Source organism: Halichoerus grypus, chromosome 10, assembly GCF_964656455.1.
Source record: "Halichoerus grypus chromosome 10, mHalGry1.hap1.1, whole genome shotgun sequence".
Classification (NCBI taxonomy): Eukaryota; Metazoa; Chordata; class Mammalia; order Carnivora; family Phocidae; genus Halichoerus; species Halichoerus grypus.
Genome location: NC_135721.1, coordinates 50,380,534 through 50,397,807, shown reverse-complemented (window position 1 = coordinate 50,397,807; position 17,274 = coordinate 50,380,534). Strand labels below are relative to the sequence as shown.

The 17,274-nt window shown below is 34.3% G+C and overlaps 1 protein-coding gene across 11 annotated transcripts in view; it reads left to right on the top strand.

Annotated features, from left to right (window-relative positions):
* ZNF638 (zinc finger protein 638) overlaps window positions 1–17,274 on the top strand; it is a 124,315-nt gene that overhangs the window by 76,791 nt on the left and 30,250 nt on the right. For all 11 annotated transcript variants that reach the window (XM_078056416.1, XM_078056417.1, XM_078056421.1 and 8 more), the window contains 6 exons: window positions 836–1,113; window positions 2,710–2,856; window positions 3,726–3,848; window positions 9,724–9,782; window positions 10,086–10,138; window positions 15,452–15,502. In XM_078056416.1, coding sequence (XP_077912542.1) covers window positions 836–1,113; window positions 2,710–2,856; window positions 3,726–3,848; window positions 9,724–9,782; window positions 10,086–10,138; window positions 15,452–15,502 — 711 coding nt within the window. The remainder of the gene's footprint in view (window positions 1–835; window positions 1,114–2,709; window positions 2,857–3,725; window positions 3,849–9,723; window positions 9,783–10,085; window positions 10,139–15,451; window positions 15,503–17,274) is intronic.

Genomic DNA, 17,274 nt, shown 5'->3' with positions numbered 1-17,274 from the left:
AATTTCTGTGTGAAATTGACCCACATCCCAACCTTAGTCCATTCTTCTTCCTTTTATTAACAGAAGAAATGTGGAAGAGTGTATCTAAATCAAATTTAAAAACTGCGGATATGCCAACATCTTAGTTTGCCCATGAATTAGTCTAAAAGTTTTTTGAAATTTCTCATATTTTCAACCGTGTCCTCATACTGGTTTAGTGACATTTCTAGAATAGCTCATATATGTGTCCTCTGAGATCTTTTTAGAGGTCTCCAAGGTTTTCACTTTCCAACTATATGTCTGTGAAGCTGAATTTCCTTTATACATTTCAACCAAAACAATGTCTCTATCAGATTGGTTGCAGAAGCAGATAGGAGAATCCAGGTTTTTAAGCCCAGCGTGGAAGTGTTTGGGAAAATACACAGTGGTGCTACTCATCTAACTAATTTTTTGTTTGTTTTGGGAATTAAAGTTGTTTTTCATAAAAATGTTACTTACGCTAACACAGGAGTTTATTAAATGAATTAGTAAATACTTTAAAAATTCGATTTAAGTATCTTATGGTTAATATTGATAAATTTAACACAAAAACTCTTTGGAGTCCTCAGTTTTTAAAAGTGAAGATGGATACTGAAATCAAAAGTTTGAGGACCACTGGTGTAAGATTAGCTCATGAATGGAGAATTAAAGACTGAGAATTGTTTTGTGTGTATTTGATTCCTGTCTGGTCTGACAGCGGCTCTGTGTGATAAATATTTGGGCAGTTGAGGAGTTACTCTTTTTTTAATAATGTGATGAGATGGTTTTCACCTTAAGTTCTTTTCAGTTGAAGTTGCATTTATGTCCTTTTTACTAGATAGAAAAAAAGCATTAGAAGATGTAGTACAACGATCTGGGCTTGGGTCAGAATTCAGTAAACAGAAACATCTTGAAATAGTTGATAAAGGACACTCACCAGCACAAAAGCCTAAAACTGGCAGTGGATCAAAGCCATCAGTTAAATCTACAAACCCTACAAAGGGTGATGGAAATTTGGGGGGACATTCTGCTCGTTACAAAGCCAAGAATATTGAAGATGACACCTTACCAGAATGTAAACCAGTGTCTGAAAAAGCTGTTTCTATCCAGCGTAAGGTCAGTAGTTCTTTAATTTGTTAGTGTAAGTGTATACATACGTGTGTCATTATGATACAAAAAAGTTGTTTGAATTTTTTATTTTCATATTTTAAAAGTTTGAAATGGTGGCTTGTTAAATTATGTTGATAATGGAATGTTTTATTGGTTGTGCTTATGAATTTAGTAAAAGTCCATTAATTTAAAATCTTGTAGCTTACAAATCCTAGAGGTTTGGCATTTGATGTATCAAAAGTGAGAACATTTTGATGGTTTGGTGTTTTTGCTAACCACACAGGCAGGTCATTGTGATGAGTTTTGCTATCTGGTGGGGGAAGTGAATGTAATCACCAGCAACATTAATGGATTTTTGTAATCTTTGTCAGTAAGCTGTAAAAGTGAGTCTCTACTGAGAATTGGTCATTTTTAATCTATTTTTTACTTTTTTGCTGTACAGTGCACAAGTCAAATACTCTGTTTTCCAATGTAGAATAGCCTATTTTCTGGTACTGATTTATTGGTGTATTTTGACTATAACCTGCTAGTTAAAATGCTGAGGTATTGTTTTATTGTATATGTTAATTACATTACTATTATAGTAGATAGTACATAAAGCACCCTGAGAACATTAGAGTAATTGCCAAGGTTAGGGCAGATTATCAGATGTTTAATGTAATATTAATAAGTCTTCAGGTATTTAGGTATACATTTCTAAATATTTTCAACAACTATAAATCCTTGCCTTTAAAGAGCTTATATTTAGAAAGATACACTTAAAATAATCAACCTGTAATTACACAATTTTGAAGAGTGTTAGGAAGAAATTTTAGTATAGGGAAAATTTTGAAGAGGCTAAATTAATCTATAACACTCTTTTCATTTTGTTTCAAGGCTTCTAGATGGTGGCAGTGGAACTTTTTTTTTAAGTCAATTTTTAATATAAGTGAAAAGTTTGATATTACAGGTTTTATACATATTATATATGAGTCTTTTAAAAATGTTATACCTATTTAAATATCATTTCAACTATTAAAACACAAAGTGCACAAAGCTATAGTTTTATCTTTATTAATGATGGGCCATGTAGATTCATGTAGAAAAATATTCTTCAGTACTTTGGACCATTCCATAGGTCTTGTTTGTTACAAAATGCTTCTAAACAGAAAAGAGCATCTATGATTGTCTTTACCTGTAAGCTCTGATCACTGTTAGGGTTGAGTGGCAAAATATAAAACGTATCTTTTACTACTTTAGCATTTAAAAAAATTTTTTTAATTGGGCGCCTGGGTGGCTCGGTTGGTTGAGCAACTGCCTTCGGCTCAGGTCATGATCCTGGAGTCCCTGGATTGAGTCCTGCATCGGGCTCCCTGCTCGGCGGGGGGTCTGCTTCTCCCTCTGACCCTCCCCCCTCTCATGTGCTCTCTCTCTAATTTCTCTCTCTCTCAAATAAATAAATCTTTAAAAAAAAAATTTTTTTTTTAATTGTGCTAAAATATTTAGAGAAGTCTGTTTAAAAGACTTAGGTTAATGGTAGAAGAAATTACATTGGGAATTATTGTACTTTATGGCTTAATTCTTTTTTTTTTCTTTTATTAATTTTCTTTCATTCAAAAATAGCTTCGGAAAGACCAGTCTTCGCATTATGGTTCAGTTCTTCTTATATCTGAATTACCAGAGGATGGCTGTACTGAAGAAGATATTAGAAAAATATTTCAACCATTTGGAAAAGTTAATGATGTCCTCGTTGTTCCTTATAGAAAAGAAGTGAGTCATTCCCTCTGTTCTAAAAATACATACGAAGTTACTATGTTATAAAGTCTGGTTATTACTTTATAAAGATCTTTTAGCAACTTTTACTACATACATAATTGTTAATTGAGAGTTAATGTAAATGCTTGGATTCCAGTGAACAAGGTCCCCAAATACTGTTTTCTATCTTTTAGAATAGGGATTGGCATACTTTTTCTGTAAAGGGCCAGGTAGTAAATATTTTAGGCTTTGTATGCCATAGGATTGCAGCTATTCAATTCTCCCATTGTAGTACAAAGGCAGCCATAAATAATATACAAATGAATGGGTATGGCTGTGTTAAAAAAAACATACGCAAAAACAGGTGGCAGGTTATAGTTTGCTTTTTCATTTCTTTAGCACACTGGTAAGATTATACTAAAAAATGATTTTGTTGTACAGTATTTTTTACATGTGGGTTATAGTTCTATAACTCACACGGTAAAGTTCATCAAAATTAGGAACAACCCTGGACTAAGCAGAACATAAAATTGTGAGACAAATGGGAACATAGTTGGTAGTGTTCTTTATTGCAAGAAGCCTTAAAAATGTCAGACTTAACAGCAGCTAGGCCAGATCCTGCCTTTTCTCCATTTATTCCATGAGCGCACCATGGACCTGTTTCCCCTCTTCTTATCTTGGTAATAAGGTAAAATGTCCATTTCATGTGTGAAAACACCCTAGAGATCAAATGACACTTTAGCAAAACAAAAAGAGATAAAAGCAACCAGGACTTGTAATTTCGTAGTTTTATGTTCAAAAAGTTCAAAAGTACAAAAAGTACTAAGTCATGCAGAGAATTTTGAGTTAGATTTTTGACTAAAAATTTAATACATTTTATTTAGGCTTACTTGGAAATGGAATTTAGAGAGGCAGTTACTGCAGTCATGAAGTACATTGAAACAACACCTCTTCTGATAAAAGGGAAAAGTGTGAAAGTATGTGTTCCAGGAAAGAAAAAATCACAGGTAAACTGGATTTAGATCAAACATGTCTTGTTGATAAAGTTTGACTTTTTAAAGTATGGTACATACAGAAAAATGCATGGAACATAAATTTATGTTCACTCAATAGATTGTGTATGGATTGAAATACATTGAAATTAACAACTTTATATCTACATAAATAGCACTATAAACAGTGTTACATGACAAGCAATAGACTAGGAGAAAATACTTCACAAAATTAGCAAACATTGGGACGTCTGGGTGGCTCAGTCGTTAAGCGTCTGCCTTCGGCTCAGGTCATGATCCCAGGGCCCTGGGATCGAGCCCCGCATAGGGCTCCCTGCTCCGCGGGAAGCCTGCTTCTCCCTCTCCCACTCCCCCTGCTTGTGTTCTCTCTCTCACTGTCTCTCTCTCTCTCTGTCAAATAAATAAATAAAATCTTAAAAAAAAAAAAATTAGCAAACATCTCTGAAACCTACCTAGGTCACAAACTAACATTGACAACATCCTGGAAGCCCCTTTCATACTTCTTCCGAATCCTTAAACCCTCCCTTCTGCCCAAAAGTAACCCCTAACTTGATTTCTAATACCATAGTTGAGTTTTGCCTGTCTTGAACTTTAAATAAAGAGAATTACAGAGTGTATATATTCTTTTGGGCCTTTTGCTTCCTTAGAAATATTACTGTTTATGAATTTAGTGTTTCTAGATCATTTTTTATGCTTTAGTTTATATATTTATTGATAATGTCTATAGAAGTACTTACAAATATATTCAGTAAGTTTAACTTTGTGTATGAGTGTTCTTTTCATGTAATTATTATATTTGCTGAAGAATGTCTACTTCAAAGGGGCTTTGTAGTACACATTTTTCAATCAGCAATTTAATTTGGAGATCTAACCATGTTTGTACATACAGGTTTTCCTCATTCCTCCTAACTTCTGTGTGGTATCACTCTGTATAAACATACCACAGTTATTTTACCAGTTCCTTATGGATTTGATATTTAGGTTATTTCTGATTTTTCACTATTATAACAGGACTATGTTAACTTCCTTGATTATGGCTTTTACAGGCCTTTCTTATGCATTTATGGTACTGTTTTTATAAGGTGATACCTATAGTGGAATTGCTGGGTTATAGGGTATACAGTAATACCAGATGTCATGTTAAGTAGCTATAATAATTTACAGTCTGATAATAATGAGAGTACTAGTGTTTTATTATCCACAACGTCTTAGTATTTGCAGTTTTAAAATCCAGTATGTGAAATAGGTATCGAGCTTCAATTTGCATTTTCCTGATTACTATTAAACTTCAGTATCTTAATATAATAGCTATTACTGTCTTAATGAGTTGTGTATACCTTTTCCCATCTTTCTGTTGGGTTGTTTGCCTTTTTAAAAAAACTTCATTTGAAGGTGTTCATGATTTTAGATACTAATTTTGTATTACTTATGAGAAGTATTTTCTTCTAGTATGTTGTTTATATGTATATCCATATATAAAGTTTTTAATTTTAGTGTACTCAAGTTGATTTTTTCCTCCTAATGGCTTCTGCTTTTTTTTTCTTTTGTCTTGTTTTAGAAGACCTTCTCTATACCAGTGCCAAAAAGATACGATTCCATTATTATATTGATCTATAAGTTGTGGTTAATGTGTTATTGGGATCAATACTGTTTCCAAAATGGATAACCAACTAGCCCAACACCATTTATACCTAACTGGTTATTCCTCATTGATTTCAAAAGCTATCTTTATGTGTATAAATTACCCTACACACACAGATCTCTATCAGACTATTGTTAGATCAGTCTGTTTATTTCTGTTACAGTACTATGTGATTTCAGTCATTATAACAGTTACTGTAATTTTACATAATTGCCTGTTTTTCTAGTAGAATCCTTTTTCTTTGTTCTTTATTTAAAATTTATTTTGAAAAAATAAACTATATTTGGGGCACCTGGGTAGCTCAGTTGGTTAAGCGTCCGACTCTCGGTTTCAGCTCAGGTTCTAATCTCAGGGTCTTGAGATTGAGCCCCACGTTGGGCTCCATGTTCAGCACGAAGTCTGCTTGGAATTCTTTCCCCCTCCCTCTCCCTTCCCCTCTGATCCTCCGCCTACAAGCTCCTGTGTGCAAACGCATATATTCTCTCTCTCTCAAATAAATAAATAGATAAAAATCAAAAATTTATTTTGGTTAATCTTGAACATTTACTCCTGCTATTGGTTTTAGAATCCATTTAAAAATGTTCTCTGAAAAATCTTACTGGGAGTTTAATATTATATTGAATTTATTGATTTATAATACTTTTTCTGTTCAGAAACAGGGTTTGTCTCCGTTTATTTAGACTTCATTTAGTGTCTTTTCATAATGTTCTTTTGTAATGTTTCCATAGTGTACGTTTTGGAAGGGATGTTAAGTTTACTTCTTACTTACATATTTATTTGTGTATATTTCATAAATACTACTAAAATTGCTATTCCATAAAGAATCGATATTTTTTATTTCGTTTGTTTTCTGATTAGTTACTACTAGAGTAACACATGATCCTAGGTTACATCTGCTACATGCCATCTATTTATTTCCATTGTCCTGATTTGAATAATGAATTTTATGGTAACCCTAGTTATTAACAATTTTATCACTCAGGGTTTCTTATATTTTCAACTAACAGAAAACTTCACCAGTGGTTTATGAAAGAAATAGGAGGTTTATTTATCTCATAACAGAAAATCTATAGGTAGGTGGTCCATGGCTGGTGCAGCAGCTCCGTAATATCATCAGGAACCCAGACATTTTTTTTCTGATTCACCACTTTTAGCGTGTACTTTTCACCCTCAGTTGTAAGATGGTTGCTGTACCTTGTGGCATCATTTTTATCTTCCAAGCAGAAAGAAAGGAATAAAGGAATGAAAATCAAAAGCAAAAAAGGGTTTTGATTTTTTAAAAAAATTATTTTTTTGTGGAAGAATGAGTTTCTCAGCAACTTTTACCTACATTTGATTTACCAGAACAGTGACACATAACCTTCTCTAGTTGCAGAGGAGGTTAGGGAGAAGCAAGAATTGAATGTATAATTTAAGAACATAAACTTTATCCTGTAGACAGTTAAGTGTTATTCAAGGTTTTGAACAGAACTATGACACAAAATGGATGGATTAGATAGATTGATTTGGGAGTGATCTGCAGAATGAATTAGGCAAATGACTGAAGAAGGCAAAGAAAAGAGTGTTGAAAGGGGAGACGAGAAAAAAACCACTAAGTACATTTAGAAGACTCATCTAGCCAACCGGCTTATTGTAATGATAGTAATGGTTTCAGGTAGATTAGTAAACTTGAGATAGGAAGGAGAAACAGCTTAAACCAGTTACTCTCCAGTGAGACCTGGCTGATCATTAAATTTGTGAACTGGGGAGAAAGTCCGTCTTCTTTAATACTGAAAAGTTTAATCTGGGAAAACAGGTGAATAAGGATATATTTAGGCTATAAGAATATTTCAGTAAGATTAAAATAATTCTCTTTGATAACATTTTGATAAGGTTGGTAAGGTAGCAACAGAAGTCCAAGAAGAGCCCAATAATATTTACTATTCTGATTTTCATAGTAATGAATAGGGGAAGCTGTCAGCACTGTAAACTAGAAAACATGCCATCTGGGTCAAAAATACTGATATTCTTCAACTAAATATAGTTTGGATAGGGCTAACTCATGACTCCTCTGTTGTAATCAAGCAGCCTTCCTAGGGACTGACTGGAGGAAACAGCTATGGCTGTTTCAGATTGGAAGTGTATAGATAACCTTCTTAGCTTCTTATTATAGGGGAAGACATCAAATTTCCTTGCTAGAGCAAGCCAAAAATAGGCTGGGAGCCCAAACTAGGAAGAATGTCAGTGCTATAGCTTTCTTGGTCCAGATCTTAATTTTGGCATGAATAGTCAAACCAAGACAAAAGGTTTCTGCCTACATTTGATATTTCATGTTAGGACTGCCTTTGACTCTGGCTTTGATTCAAAGAATATTCTTTCCATTTGGCTACTTCTTCAAATCAATAAAGAAATGTTAAAAAAAAGGTGAAAATTGCCTTCATCCCTGTATTTAAACCTGAAGGATTTAGGTGAATGAATCTGCACAACTCTTAACAAACTCAATTACCTTGTCTTTAATTAAAAGCCAATGTAGACCTCAGTTCTTAATACTGATTCTTAGCCATTTTTGAGCTACCTTCACCACCACCACTACCAAGAATCTGATGAAAGCAAGCTTCCCCCCCCCCCCCCACAGAATTAGACAGTAGTTCATACTCCCAAATTTTCTTTAATGGAGCAGGAACACTTGATCTACAAAAAAGTATCAGATTTTCCATTGCAACTATGAAATAGTGCTGCAGCTCAACTCTACAAAAACAAAACGAAAACAAAACTTACAAAATTTTAATTTGGTATTTTCGGAAAGATTCATGGCGACATTATATTGAAAACCCAGAGTAGACAGTCAGCTAAGATCCAAGAAGATTGCATGGAAATGGAAAACAGTGCTGGAAAACGGTTATCAGTGGTTTGAACGTTATAGAAAAATCTAAATGAGTAACAAAACCAAAGATAGAATTCATCAGATGAGAGTTTAATTTCATTTTAATTGAAAAACTTTCTTAAAAATCTGTTATATGTCAGGCATTGTGGTATCTGCAGAAGATAGAGTGATGAACAAGACCGATGTGCTCTCACTCTTGGAACTTACAGTCTATTAGTAATGAAGAGGAAAGATGTGGACATATTTGGGAGACCCAGTCTGCATATAACTGAAATTCCAGAAAGAGGACACCACTTTAATACAGTTGAAGATTTTAAATTTTATAGTTATGCAGGGGTAGCCTCTAGTGATTCAGGCAGAAACAGTGTAAATATGAAAAGGAATAGTCTAGTCTTAGATAGCAGAGCAACACATTCTCAAGGTTGAATGGAAGAAAGGTCAATTCTTTGTAATTCATTAATTCTACCTTTTACTATTGATGTACATTTTCTTATCACTGTCTTACAAAAAATATTTCAAATAATACCGTGACATTTCAGTATCTAATTGCTATCACCCTGGTCCAGTCTACCACCATCTTTTGCTTTGTTACTATAGTAGCATTATGACAATAGAGATTGTCCTCTTCTTGCCTTTTCACTCACCTTGACTCTATTCTCAACATGGAACCAGATCTTGCCATTCCTAGACTCAGAACCTTTGATCACACTCAGAGGAAAAGCCAGTACTCAAAATGACTTATGAGCTTACACCACACATTCCACCCACACTCTACCCCCAAACCACTACATACCTCTTTCTCTCCTTCTCTATTTCCAACCCCAAGCATCATTTACACTTCTAAAACAAGGTAGTAGGCATGGATCTCAAAAGCCTTTTACAGTTGCTGTTCCTTCTGTCTGGAATGCTCTCAACGTTGGTAGTGGCTTGCTCTTACCTCTTCTAGGTATTTGCTCATATATCACCTTTTCGGTGAGAGTTGTATAACAAACTTATTGAAAATTGCTCCTCATTCCCCAACAAGAGCACTTCTGTTTCCTTTCTCTCTCACTTTTTTCCACAGCACTTGTTGCTGACAGACATAATATGTATGTATTTTTAATTTCCTTGTGGTTTTTCTTTCCTTACCCCTTGAAGTTAATCTTGTTCGAGAGTAGGTAGGGACTTTGTTTTATTTACTACTCCTCTCCAATGCCTAAAATTGTGCTTGACAATTGGTGAATAGTCACTAAATATATGTTAAATTGATCTGAATTTCATAATAATGTTTTTTGTTGTATTTCTTTATGCTTGTATTTTCTAAAGTGCCCTTTATAATTGGGGAAGAAACTAAGATTTTTTTTCAAAATCTTTTTCTTTCATAGAACAAAGAGATGAAGAAAAAGACCGCAGATTCAAAGAAAGCATCTGCAGCTACTTTAAAGTAAGTAATTCCATGATTTCATATGCAAGAATGAATGTGCATATGAATTAATTTTAAAATTTTTATACAACTGCATTTTTAATATATTTTATTATCCTGACTCCAGTTTAAATGGGACATTGTTAAGTTAGCTCTATGCCCAACGTGGGGCTTGAACTCATGACCCTGAGATGAGGAGTCGCATGCCCTACCTACTGAGCCAGACAGGCGCCCCTAAACTTTTTTAGATTTAAGCTTTGCATCTTTAGAAGCTTTAGAACTTAGAATTTCAATCTTTGCCTAATTTTTTCTTCTTTCAAATAGAAAAGATATAGACGCTTCCAAAACTGTTGAAACTGTGACTTCAGCTTCTGCCAGTAAGTTGTTACTTTTAATACTCCAAATAAATATATTTTGTCAGTTTACTAGAAACTTCTTGCAAGATGATGCTAGGAAAACATTATTGTGCTTTAGTAGAGGGGACCCATATTGGCCCCCATATTAAGCTCTAGTAGTTAAGAGTTAATACATGAAGACTCAATGAGATAGTGCATAGTTCCATAGGTAATAGCTGTTTAGGTTAATTTTGTAATACCTCCTTTTATCCCCTACCAATAAGACAAAACATATAAGACAAAACGTGTTAAAGTTGCTCTTTAGTCTCCTTTGATTTTGAAAGTTTGCTGAGAGCCAGAAGGTAAACAAGAAAGACCAAACAGAAATCGATGTTATTACACTCATGTGTTAAAGTTGTTTCTTTATACTCAGGAAAACATTGCAGGTCTTTGTTATGAATCTAACTAAGTGAGTTTCTATACAATTTTAATAAACTGAATTTTCTCTTTTACTGCCAAAACAAACACTCTTGAGTTTATTAAGAATAAATGGCTTGATAGTGAAGGATGAGAAAGAAAAGCTAAAATAAAGTAGACATAAACTATATTTAGAAAGTTAGATTGTTTTGTATGTTCTCTTTTAGAAAGACAGGTGTATAGTGTGTTCTGGATTTCTATTCAGAAATTCATATATATATGTGTGTGTGTGTACATATATATGGGGAAGGAGGGATAGAGAGATGCAGAAGATTAGTTAGGGAGAGGATACAACAAAGGTAACAGAATTGGGGGATCACTTTGTAGAAGTCCTTGAAGCGTTGTGCTGGGAAGTTTTTGAATTTGACTTCATTAATAGCATTTCTCAAAATAGTGTGTGAGAGACTAATTCCTGGAAGATGTTTTGGATCAGATTTGTATTATAGCTTCTTTTTTTTTTCTTAAAAAAAACAAAACTCCACAGAACACATTCCCATTATGAAGTCTTGCAGGAAAGAAACCTATTTAGCTTTGTTTAACCCACTGTTCATGAAGCTTGGCTAAGGTTCTTGCCATTTTTCCTCTGTAAGACCTAGTAATGGTTACAGACTCTGGGAAATTGCCACAGAGAATAAAGAACCACTAGTTGTGTAGGATTCTTATATAGATTGGATAAATGGAGAGATTGAAAAATCCTGTTGAAGCAGCTCATTCTGCCTATGGGTCGTTTCCCCATGCTTTAATAAAACCACCTTTTTGCACCAAAAAAAAAAAAAAAAAGGAAAGAAAAATGCTGTTGAGAAAACACTATTGGGATTCACTTTAAGGTAATAGGGACCTGATATAAAAAAATGTTAATTAAAATGGTGTGCAATGGTAAAATCTGAATGTTTATTCTATAAATTTTCTAGTGGATAAAATTAAAATAATTAAAATTTTCAAGGTTTTAGGCTAGGTAGATTTTACTAGAAGAGTGTGGTGATACTGATTATATATATATATGTAACAGGAAAACTTAGATGTAGTGATTTCTTTGAGAAAAACCATGAACTCAGATTTCAACATTGATAAATTTCAGCTGTCAAACACTTATCTAGTGGAGATACCCTTAGGTCAGCCAGTCACAGGGTGTTGAAAGTGGGATACTTGAGAAATTTTTTGTTAAGTGTAAGGTCTAAATTTTGGGAGTGGTCCTAACATAATAAAAGCAATGAGTAGAGGGAGAAGTGCTTCAAACCAAGTACATCCTCCCTTCTAATAGAAATGTAGAAAGACAGGAGCTGGTAAATAGGATTGAGAAAGTGTCAGGTGAAGTAAGGGTGCATGATATCTTTTTTGAGATTAGCAGTGTCAGATTGAACAGTGATAGGCTAATTAGGGTAGTTTTTATTTATTTTTTAGAGAGAGAGAGAGGGTGTGCACATGCGTGGGTGCCCACAACTGAGCAAGAACAAGGAGGGGCAGAGGGAGAGCGAGTCTGAAGCACACTCCACACTGAGAGTGCAGAGCCCAATGTGGGGCTGGATCTCAGGATGCTGAGATCATGACCTGCATGGAAACCAAGAGTCAGACGCTCAACTGACTGAGGCACTCAGGCTCCCCTAATAAGGTAGTTTTAAAGAGAACTTTGGTTATAAGCACAAATCAACAAGGATGAAGAGAAGTACAGGAAGGAAGCAAAAGTATAATTTGATCAGAAAGAGAAACTTGAGAACCGTTACCCATCACTAGTTAAAAAGAAAGAATACTGAGCACCTGCTATATGCTCATAATTGGATGTACTTTTTAAAGTATTAGGATACATCAGTAAACCAGTAGGCAAGATCTCTATTTCCAAGTGGCTTACATACTAACTTGAGGTGACAGATGATATATACTAAATAACGTGTTTTATAAAGTGAAAAGTGTTGTGACAGGGTAAAGGAGATCTAGGGTTAGTTTGGAGTTTGAATTTACTTTAGAATAAGGTAATGATTTGTTAAACAGAAGAGTCTACTAAGGGGCATAATCTATGCCAGAAGACAGAAAACAAGGGAAAGAAACTTAGCATTGGTTACACTAATACTAGGCAATTTATGTTATCTTCCTTAATCTTTCAAATCATCTTCTCATTTTATAGATGAGAAAACAGATTCAGCGATTAATAACTTACTCAAGGTTAAATGACTTGGGGTAAGAGTAAGGATTCAGATCTAAAACTGTATGATTTCAGAGCTTTTTACTTACATTAAACTACCTGAGAACGAAAACTTGTTCTTAATCTCCTTTGATTGCTCTTTTATCTTCCCTTAATGGTTTCCCTAAATGTCTGTTCCTCTTATGTCATACTTTTCTTTCTGATTTTATCTTCGTACAGCATTAAGGACCACTGACATCTTGTATACATACACAAACCTCTACCCCCTCAAGTTTACTCCTCTCATTTGTTATCTAACAGTCATCACTCATCATCCAGTGTAGAAATTGTTAGTAATCCTTTCTCTGTCTTTTCTCTTCTGTCCTACTCAGTTCAAACTTAAATAACATCTTCCTCTTTTCATACAATCAGTGGCTGATTCAAACTAGTTCCTCTCAAATCTATTTCATTCAAGCTATGTCTTTTGCCTTTGCTTCATCACGCCTGTAACTGTTTTGATTCATATTTGAATTTTGAGGATAGCCTCCTGACTGGTATTTTTATTCCACTCTCTGCTTCATTATTCATACTGTTGCCCTGAGATTCTCTTTAAGGCAGATCTGATCATTCTACTCTTAGTGACTCATAGGAGAAAGTCCAAATTCTTTAGCATTGAATAAATGACCCTTCACTCTTTGTCCCAGATTACTTAATACTTAATAGTGAGACTAGTAGAAGTGTTCCCATTAAGGTTAGGGGCAAAAGAAGGGATACTCATCAGTTCTGTGAATTAACATAAATATTGTCCTAAAACTAATAGCCACTAGCCAGTGCAAGTCAAGAGGCATAAAAATTGGAAAGTATGATTCAACATTATTATTTGCAAATGTGTATGTATGACGGAAAACCCAAGAGAGTCTACTGAAATGCTGTTAAATCTAATTAGCCACCTTAATTTTCTAAATTAATACAGGGTTTCAATTGCTTTATTATATAGAAAGAATAACCACTTAATGAAATCTAATAAAATGTTCCATTTAAAATAATAAGAAGGGTAAAAGCTATGAAAAGAATTTTAAAATACTGTAAGGCATAAAGTAGTGCTATGTGGGAAAACAGCTCATTCTTTTTTTTTTTTTTTTTTTTTTTTTTTTTTAAGATTTTATTTCTTTGAGAGAGAGAATGAGAGAGAGCACATGAGAGGGGGGAAGGTCAGAGGGAGAAGCAGACTCCCTGCCGAGCAGGGAGCCCGATGCGGGACTCGATCCAGGGACTCCAGGATCATGACCTGAGCCGAAGGCAGTCGCTTAACCGACTGAGCCACCCAGGCGCCCTAAAACAGCTCATTCTTTGATTGAAAGCTGCTCACCATTATAATGTGCTTTTTTTTCTTATATTAAGATAAATGTTAGGAACCCAATAAAACTGCCAGTAAGATTCTTTTTTAATTTGAATATAGTTGGCACTAACAATAAGATTTTTAAGCCATATAAGCTGATTATAAAGTTTATACATAAAGAATGAACATAGAATAGACAGGAAAATTCTGCAGAGGAAGAATAATTAGGACAGACTAGCACTAACAGATACTAAAATATGTTACAGAGGTAAAGATTCATTATAGTTTCATGTAGTTGCACAAATAGACAAAAGATCAGTAGGACAGAGAGATTGCAGAGGTAGTTCCTAGGACATACGGAACATCAGTAAATAATTATGGCAATATTTTATTTTATTTTATTTTATTTATTTATTTATTTTTTTTTACAATTTTATTTATTTATTTGACAGAGAGAGAGAGTACAAGCAGGTGGAATAGCAGGCAGAAGGAGAGGCAGAAGCAGGCTCCCTGCAGAGCAAGGAGCCAGATGCGGGACTCGATCCCAGGACCCTGGGATCATGACCTGAGCTGAAGGCAGTTTCTTAACCAACTGAGCCACCCAGGTTCCCGGCAATATTTTAAATTAGCAAGGAAAAGATCAATTATTCATTAAATTGCCTAGTCACTTTGTAAAAGTAAAGTACTTTAATGGCAAAATAAATTACAGGTTGTGATATACAAAATGGTAATTAAAAATATTGAAAGAAAATATGGAGAGTTTTTTTTGTTTGGTTTTAATTGCAGAGTGAGGGCATCCTTCCCTATCAGGAAAATACTTGATTGCGTAAAAAGTATTTTTACATAAGTATTTTTAATAACTTTTTAAAAAGTTGTTACCTATGTGATATAGATGAATTTTCTTAATATATAAAGACCTCTTAGTAAGTAAGAAAAACCTCAACAACCTAGAAGATAAATTGGCAAATATTAAGAATAGCAGATCACAGAGAAAGACATAGTGTTGAATTAAACATAAGAAAGATATAGTGTTGAATTAATAAACGTGAAAATCAACACAACTTTACTCCTAATTAAAGAAATAAAAATCCGTACCAGTGTCCATCTCAGATTGGAGTGATTAATAACTTCTCTTATCTACTCTATGTGGAAATTGGAAGCCCCACTCTCGTGTGCTATTGATGGGAATATCAATTGGTACAGTCTTCATGCAGGACAATTTAATATTGTTAAAATTTAAATCTTTTCCTTCTGTCTCAGCAACTATATGTCTCAGAATTTATCTGTATAGTTTCACAAGCATACAAAGATGAGTATACGGATGTTTTTTTACAGTGTTTTTCTCAGTCATTGCCAGGTTAGCTCTTCCCTAAATCTAAATGAAAGTATTTGTAATGTGTCATGGATATGTTTTTCTTATTAGCCAAAACTGGACAAGCCAAGACATCTGGAGCCAAAGTCAATAAGTCTTCAGGTATGTTTTTTGCTAAAATTCTAGACCTATTAGTTAATTTTAAATTACTTAAGTATATAACGGTTGTCTTGGATTTCATGTGACAAAGTATGTGCTGGGTGTATATTAATTTTTTTAATTTATAGCCATCTAGAAATTCTGAAAAAGGAGACTTAGTAGATAATACTCCTTTGTAGTAATTATCAAAATAAGATAATCCCCTTCTTTCTCTTTTATTGAGGTCTCTCGGTTTACTTTCTTTTATAAAATAGTTCAGATAACAAACAGCAAAATTATATTTTCTTTTCAGTTGTTAATGGACTTTAGTGGGTTTTTTTGGTTTGTTTTAAGTAGGCTCCATGCTTAGCATGGAGCCCAATGCCAGGCTTGAACTCCCAACCCTGAGATCAAGACCTGAGCTGAGATCAAGAGTCAAACGCTTAACCAGCTGAGCCACCCAGGCGCCCCTCATGGGTTTAAAGTAATTATTTTTTCTCCTTCCTCTAGCATTATCCTTCCTACTTCTCATTTCTGCTAGATGCTGGTTAGTTTAGGGTCATCTTTTTAAGTGGATAGAGATCAATATATTAAATTATCTTCTCTGTAATGGTAGAAAGGAAGCTTTGCATTGGTAAATACCATTGTTAGTGGCAGATCCAGAATTTTCATATAGTAGGTTCTTCAAAGCAGTAATCTGAGGGGGTCAGGGGAAGCTAGAAATACTATTTTGAGGATGCATTTATTTAGTAAACAGTTTGATAGTTTATGAGAATTCTGGTAGAGATTTGGGGGAAATGGGTGTTAAAGCTGCTTAGCCACCCCTTAACTGTGCTGGGAAATTAATTCTCCATATTTTTTCCTTAAGTTCTGGTGCCCAGCTAGAAGTAGTAAGGTGAATTGATTTGTAATAATATACGGATAGTGAAAGAAATACTTAAGAGCCATTTGGGGCTCAGTGTGACTCAAGCAGTGTGTCCAAACTTGGGATTGACGAAGAAATGACTGGTTAGGTGATACTCTATAAGGATTGGTATTAATCTTTTTGAGCAAAGGTTAGGGTCTATCTTTGGATATAAAGGGTGGATTTGTAAACTGCTTCAGTTGTTTTTTGAGCATGTCAGTAGTTTTATTTGTATGATAATTTTTCAAAAGCATAATCATATTCTTACAAGGGTCCTCTTAAGTAATTATAGCAATCGCCACCCTTGTTTACAAATGGGCAAATGTACACAGAAATTGATTCATGCCCCAAGACTTCACAATTTAATTTGGAATTCAACTTGATCTACTGACTTCTGATTCTGAGCTTTTTCCTCATAATGCAGCCTTGCTAGTTGTTAGTGAGTCCTCATTTTCAGAGCTAAACCTCATGTTGCTCTCTGAATAGAAAGGGATTTTACTCTCTGGTGATCTTTTCGGTAACACTTTGATGATCACAGTCTTTATACGTTATCTTTGAAAATAAAGATGCGTATGTACAAAGAAGGGTCAGAACAATTTAAATAGTCCTGTTCACATAGAGCCCACTAGGAATGAGTCAAAGCAGGCTTTATGTGGCTTAACCATGATGAAGATGTTCTTGAATGCTTTTCAGTCAGCTGGGAGCCAAGGAAGCTTGGGCTGGGAGACCCTAATTATAACTGTTTATGAAACCATTAAAAGCGTTATGGGACTGTTTTTGTATCTTTACAGTTAGTAATTTTGCTTCTTAGTTGATCCACACATTCAGAGGTTTATTTAACTTGCCCGAATGCTATTTTTAAGTACCCCACTGGGGAGGTGAATTCTTAATT